The sequence below is a fragment of the Jaculus jaculus genome, chromosome 8 (genome assembly GCF_020740685.1).
Source record: "Jaculus jaculus isolate mJacJac1 chromosome 8, mJacJac1.mat.Y.cur, whole genome shotgun sequence".
NCBI lineage: Eukaryota > Metazoa > Chordata > Mammalia > Rodentia > Dipodidae > Jaculus > Jaculus jaculus.
Genome location: NC_059109.1, coordinates 109985003 through 109991856, shown reverse-complemented (window position 1 = coordinate 109991856; position 6854 = coordinate 109985003). Strand labels below are relative to the sequence as shown.

At 44.6% G+C, this 6854-nt stretch overlaps 1 protein-coding gene across 1 annotated transcript; it reads left to right on the top strand.

Moving 5' to 3' along the window:
- The first annotated feature begins 886 nt into the window (after positions 1 to 886).
- Defb129 (defensin beta 129) lies at positions 887 to 6653 on the top strand. Its single transcript, XM_004668058.2, has 2 exons — positions 887 to 944; positions 6214 to 6653. Exons 1-2 carry the CDS (start codon positions 887 to 889, stop codon positions 6651 to 6653), a joined length of 498 nt encoding a protein of 165 aa, XP_004668115.2.
- Positions 6654 to 6854: the final 201 nt, after the last annotated feature.

The following is a 6854-nucleotide window of genomic DNA, read 5'->3' as shown; positions in this document are numbered from 1 at the left end:
GATATGATGGAGAATGGATTTGTGAAGGAGAAAGTTGGGGAGAGGAGGGAATTGTCATGGTTTATTGTCTAGTTATGGAAATTGTCAATAAAAAAAAAAGTTTTTTTTAAAAAAAAGAATGACAGCTGATCCATCTCTCTGACATGGGTCCATATCTAGGATCCTGGCTCCTCCTCCAGTCTATGTCATGTATATCTTTACAGGGTCTCCCCCATCCATGCATTTCTAGTTAATAGCGGATTGGATGCCCGCTTCTGTCCAAGAGCAGGTAAGTGGCCTTCCGGTTGCATCCTCCGCCCCCGCCCCTGCTGCCTCTGGCAGTGAGCACAGAAACCGGTCACTCAACTAGTGGCCTTGACTGTCTGAGGGAGGGGAAAACTTTGCAGAAACATTTATTCATTAATAACCTTGGCTACAAGCTATTAAGAAGAGACAATATCTTCTCTCTGGGGGCCTTTTCTCTTCCCCCCACCATGGATTTCTGCTCACCCACAGGGAGCTTCTAGACCAAGACAGGATAAAGATTGTCATGACGTCCCTACAGCTGATTCCTCTCCTAGCCTAGCGCCCTCCTACCTCTCCTTCAACCAGAGCTCAATCTCTGATCTCTCTCTCTCCCTCTCTCTCTTTTTCTCTCTCTCTCTCTCTTTCTCTCTCTCTCTCCCTCTCTCTCTCTCTCTCACACACACACACACACACACACCAAAAAGAAGAAAAGAAACCCAGAATCAAAAAAAAAAAAAAAATCCACTACCCTGAACAGCACAGACATGTGCTTTGGCTACAGGTCACCGCTTACACCCTAAGGCTACGAAGCAGCCAATAAAAGCAGGAGCTCCAAAACACAGCCCAGATAGATCCAAGACTTCCTCTCTTGCACCCAGTCATGAAGCTTCTTTTCCCTATCTTTGCCAGCCTCATGCTACAGTACCAGGTGAATGCAGGTAATGTGGACTCCTGGATTTGAGAGGGGGCAGTGTGAGGAAGCAGGGGGCTGAGCTGTTGACAATCCCAAGACTCCAAAGAGATACTGAGATGGGGGGAATAAATAAATAAATAAAGCTTTCTGCAGAGCTGGCCCACTTCAGTGCTGCATCACCTCAAACATTTAGCCTCAACCCCTAGACTTGACTGCTGGAGACAGCCATGAGCCACAGGGGTAACGGGGTAAGTTTTGTGAACGCAGAAACTATCTCTATCTGATATATAATACCTCCTCTTCTCTTCTTTCTTGCCCAATGTCTACGTATCTGTCCACCATGAGACTCAGACAAGGTCTATGTCCTGACAGCTGCATTTCTAATTGAAACTATCTATTGAAGCAAAAGTTGCAATCAGCTTGTATCTTGATGCAGGCTTATGTGCACACACTTGTGTGTGTGTGTGTGTGTGTGTGTGTGTGTGTGTGTGTGTGTGTAGATGTGCACAACCCTTGAACATACAAGCAGAGGCCAGAAGACACTGTTGGCTTTGCTCCTCTGTTACTCATCTGTGTTTTTCCTGTAGAGGGGGTCACTCACTGAACCTGGAGCTGCCGTTTTCAGTCAGGCTGGCTGACCAGGAAGCCCCAGTGATTCTCCAGTCTCTGCCCCCACCCCCACCCACACACACTCAGGACGGGGGTTACAGGTGTGCATGGCCACAACCAGCTGTTTACATAGGTGCTAGGGAGTTGTACTTAGGTAATCTCAAGCCTGCTCAGGCCCTCAAGCTTCTGTATCAAGCACGCCTACCCACTAATCCATCTCCCCAGGCCCAAAGAGCTTCCTTAATTTTCTTTATTTTTATTTATTTGAAAAAGAGAAGAGAGTATGGGTGCACCAGGACCTCTTGCCACTGCACACGAACTCCAGACACATGTGCCACTTTGTGCATCTGGCTCTATGTGGGTAATGGGAAATTCAACCTGGGTCATCAGGCTTTGCAAGCAAGTGCCTTTAACCACTGAATCGTCTTCCCAGCCCCTGAAAAGCTCTATTGAATAAGAAAAACAATGAAGTCTAGGGTTGTATCTCAGTTTATAGAGTGCTTGCCTAACATGCAAGAAGCCTTGGGCTTAATCCTCAGCACTGCATAAAGCAGGTAGGATGGAGCATACTTCTAATCCCAGTATTTAGGAGGTAGAGCGAGGCAGAAAGATCAGAAGTTCAAGGTCATCCTTGACTACAATGAGTTCAAGGCTATCCTGGGCTATAAGAGACAATGCCTCCAACCCCCCCCCCCGAAAAAAGTGAGACATTGAGATGAGAGAAATCAATAGGCAAATATGAATTATTAAACTTTATGGGGGAAGTTAAACCATAAATAACAATATGGAGTTGATCTAAAAAGAGACAAAGCATGCTCTGATAACCAATAAGAACATTTATTGATGGGCAGAGAGGCTGCAAGTGACAGAACATCATGCTCCAGAGACCACGAGTCCAATGATTAACAGGAAGGGCAAGAATCACAGGTTTAGCAAGAAGGCGGCACTTCCCAGTATCTTACTGTTTTCAGATTCTTTTGGTTTTATTTTATTTATTTATTTTCAGGGAAAAAAAGAGAAAGAAAGAGAATGGGCATGCCAGGGCCTCTTGCCACTGCAACCAACTCCAGATGCGTGCGCCACTTTGTGCATCTGGCTTTATGTGGGTCCTGGGGAGTAGAGTCCAGGCCATCAGGCAAGTGCTTTCACTGCTGAGCCATCTCACCAGCACCTGTTTTAAAATTCTTTTTGGTTCTGCTTGAAAATTCTTTCTTGGTTCATTTCATTCAAAATAACGCCCTACAGTTCTAAATGATAAGCTGCACACTCTGTCCCATGTGGAAGTTGAAAGAAACAGTCAACCTGACTGTAGAAGAGTGAGTACTAGAAGTTGGATAAGGAAGGCTTTGATGAATGTGCATTGTATGCATGTATTGAATTATCATACCGAGCCAGCTGGGGTGGCGCACGCCTTTAATCCCAGCACTCAGAAGGCAGAGGTAGGAGGATCGCCGTGAGTTCAAGGCCACCCTGAGACTACATAGTGAATTCCAGGTCAGCCTGGACTAGAGTGAGACCCTACCTCAGAAAGTCAAAAAAAGAAAAAACACACCAAATGTCAATTGGCATGTGTAATTAGTATGTGTTAATATAATAATTTAAATTCTTAAAGAGTTTTACAGCACCTTGTCTGACGTCAGTAGCATAGACTAGGGGTGGGAAGAGGGATAGGTGGTGTCTCGAATGTTGGATTGGAAGTCAAAAATAACATCCTAAAAGGAAACACGTGGGTCCCATATTCTTTTTTAAAATGTTTTTTTTTAAGATTTATTTTTATTTATTTATTAGAAACAGGGAGAAAGGGAGAGAGAGACAGAAAGAGTGAGAATGGGTGCTCCAGGGCTTCCAGCCACTGCAAACAAACTCCAGACACATGTACTACCATGTGCATTTGGCTTACATGGGACATGGAGAATTGAACCTGGGTCCTTAGGCCTCATAGGCATGTGCCTTTGCTAAGCCATCTCTCCATCCCTTTTATATATATATTATATATAATATATATATATATATATATATATATATATATATATATTTGCAAGTAGAAAGAACGAGAAAGAGAGAATGGGCACACCAGCTCCCCCTGCCATTGCAAATAAACTCCAGTTGCATGCACTACTTTGTGCATCTGTCTTTATGTGGATATGGGAAAATGGAACCCAGGATATCAGGCTTTGCAGGCAAATGGCTTTAACTGCTGAGCCATCTCTCCATCACCTTCAGATTATTTTTTCCTCATTGCATGCTTAGATTTTTTTCCTCAATTTTTATTAACATTTTCCATGATTATAAAAAAATATCCCATGGTAATACCCTCCTCCCCCCCACTTTCCCCTTTGAAATTCCATTCTCCATCATATCCCCTCCCCCTCTCAATCAGTCTCTCTTTTATTTTGATGTCATGATCTTTTCCTCCTCTTATGATGGTCTTGTGTAGGTAGTGTCAGGCACTGTGAGGTCATGGATATCAGGCTATTTTATGTCTGGAGGGAGCATGTTGTAAGGAGTCCTACCCTTCGTTTGGCTCTTACATTCTTTCCACCACCTCTTCCGCATTAGACCCTGAGCCTTGGAAGGTGTGATCGAGACGTTACTCGGTACTCCAGTCACTTCTTTCCAGCACTATGATACCTTCTGAGTCATCCCAAGGTCACTGCCATCTGAAAAGAGAAGATTCTCTACCCAAAGTGAGAGTAGCGTTAATATAAGGGTATAAATATTAAGGGAGGTGCTTACTGGGCAGCTTGATAAGGATAGTATATACATTTTTCCAGACATCAGCAGATGTTACATCCCTAGGGCTCGTGACTACCCTGTTTTAAGTTTTCAGTATCAGGGACGTGTCCCCCCACCCACGGAGTGGGCCTCCAGTCCAACTGGAGGGCAGTTGGTTCCCACCATGACAGACATGCCACTATTGTACCCTTTGGCTCATTTGGCCTGGCTGGCCAATTATAAGGTTTGCAGTGTCCACTGTTGAGTATCTTCACTGGTGGTATCTCTTTCTCCCATTGAACTACATGTAGAATGGCTTCTTCCAGCTTTCTATCAGCTGGTCTACATGGAGGAGGTTATCAGCTCAGTTCCAGCAGGATTTCTCAGTGGCCTTGCAGCCCAAGTATGTAGAGTCTTCAGAAATAAGGTCTTACCATCTATTCCTGGTGGAAAGCCAAGGGCCTTGGCAAAGGCCTATAATGTTTTGGGGACATCAGGGACCTCCCTGGCCAGCAACTCAATGGAGGTATCCCATCCCTGGCACTGAAAATTTTCTAACAATGATCTATGGCTCCTGAGTGTACCATTGTCTGAAACCAGAGGATTCCATATGATTTATTTGCATCCTCTTAGATTTTGATTAGCCCTCCCTCCACCTTTCCTTAACTCAATCTCTTCCCCTGACCTCACTTTGGGCCTTTTCACCCCCATTAATCTATTCCTCTACTTACACATATACAATACCAACCTATTAAGATTTTTTTTTAAGTCACTTCAAGTAAAAAGAGACTAAACAAGAGATTTCTTTCTAAATCCCCCATATCACATAAAGACTTCCCCAGCCTTCCCAGAGGCCTCCACCAATATCACCAAACACTAAAATGAAAGCTAACAAATTTTATTTTTTTAATTTTTTTGTTGTTATTTTTATTTATTTATTTGAGGGCTGGAGAGATGGCTTAGCGGTTAAGCGCTTGCCTGTGAAGCCTAAGGACCCTGGTTCGAGGCTCGGTTCCCCAGGTCCCACGTTAGCCAGATGCACAAGGGGGCGCACGCGTCTGGAGTTCGTTTGCAGAGGCTGGAAGCCCTGGCGAGCCCATTCTCTCTCTCTCCCTCTATCTGTCTTTCTCTCTGTGTCTGTCACTCTCAAATAAATAAATAAATAAAAATTTTTTTTAATGCAAAAATATTTATTTATTTGAGAGCGACAGCAGAGAGAGAAAGAGGCAGATAGAGAGAGAGAGAATGGGCACACCAGGGCCTCCAGCCTCTGCAAAAGAACTCCAGACGCGTGTGCCCCCTTGTGCATCTGGCTAACGTGGAACCTGGGGAACCAAGCCTCAAACCTTAGGCTTCATAGGCAAGCGCTTAATCGCTAAGCCATCTCTCCAGCCTAAATTTTTCTTTTCTTTTCTTTTTTTTTTTTTTAAATTTTATTTATTTATTTATTTGAGAGCGACAGACACAGAGAGAAAGACAGATAGAGGGAGAGAGAGAACAGGCGCGCCAGGGCTTCCAGCCTCTGCAAACGAACTCCAGACGCGTGCGCCCCCTTGTGCATCTGGCTAACGTGGGACCTGGGGAACCGAGCCTCGAACCGGGGTCCTTAGGCTTCACAGGCAAGCACTTAACCGCTAAGCCATCTCTCCAGCCCTTTTTTTTTTTTTTTTGATAGAGCTGGAGAGAGGAGACATAAGAGAATTGGCCCTCAGCCACTACAGTCATACTCCAGACACTTGCGCCACCTAGTGGGCATGTGCGACGTTGTGCTTGCCTCACCTTTGTGTGTCTGGGACTTGGAGAAAGAGATCAAACATAGGTCCTTAGGCTTTGCAAGCAAGCATCTTAACTGCTAAGCCATCTCTCCAGTCCTAACAAATTTTCCTATTCTACTCCTCTCCTTCCACAAGTTCTAACATCATCTCTAATTATTAACCATAGCCCAGTGGCTTTCTCTCTTCCTTCTGCAGAATTTTTGAGATTGAGAAAATGTTTGTTTGATTTTGGGAAATGCAGAGACAGCTGCCACAAAGATGAAAGAGAAATACATACTTGCAAGAACAAGAAATGCTGCCTTGGACCAAAAGTGATTCAACTGATAAAAAGCTACCTGCGAAATGAAATACCCCACATACCTGATGAAGACATTATAGAAATGCTAAGAATGGAAAGGAATCCTACTTTTGTGACACAAAGAAACTATATGTTCACTGTTCTTTCCAAAACCAAAAGCGCCAGTCCTTCCCCCAATATCAACTCTGGCATCGTCCTAAATGCCTCCCCTGTAAAGCTTGTCACCATCAGCACCAGCACCCCAAGTCATAGCGTACACACTTCTACCAAGAGCAACATCAAACCAAACAGACACTCTGCCAATACTCTCCCCCAGCCACCACATGGACCACCATAGACACTGTCTGCATCACTGCGGGAGCTGGAACAGGTGAGCATTGGCGTGTGGTCTTTCCCCGGGACATTGCGTCCCTCTCTATGTGCACACACTATGACATAATAGCTGAGTCTTCTGTCAACAGTCATCCAATAAAGGCTGCTGAAGCATCTCCAGTTTGCATAATGTTGTTATTGTCACAGGGGCCCATACAGGAGGGAG

Excerpts from the sequence above, each read along its gene's own strand:
- Defb129 (XM_004668058.2), top strand. The coding sequence starts at position 887 with ATGAAGCTTCTTTTCCCTATCTTTGCCAGCCTCATGCTACAGTACCAG. Across the intron at positions 945-6,213 it reads ACAGTACCAGGTGAATGCAG|AATTTTTGAGATTGAGAAAA; the intron begins GTAATGTGGACT and ends TTCCTTCTGCAG.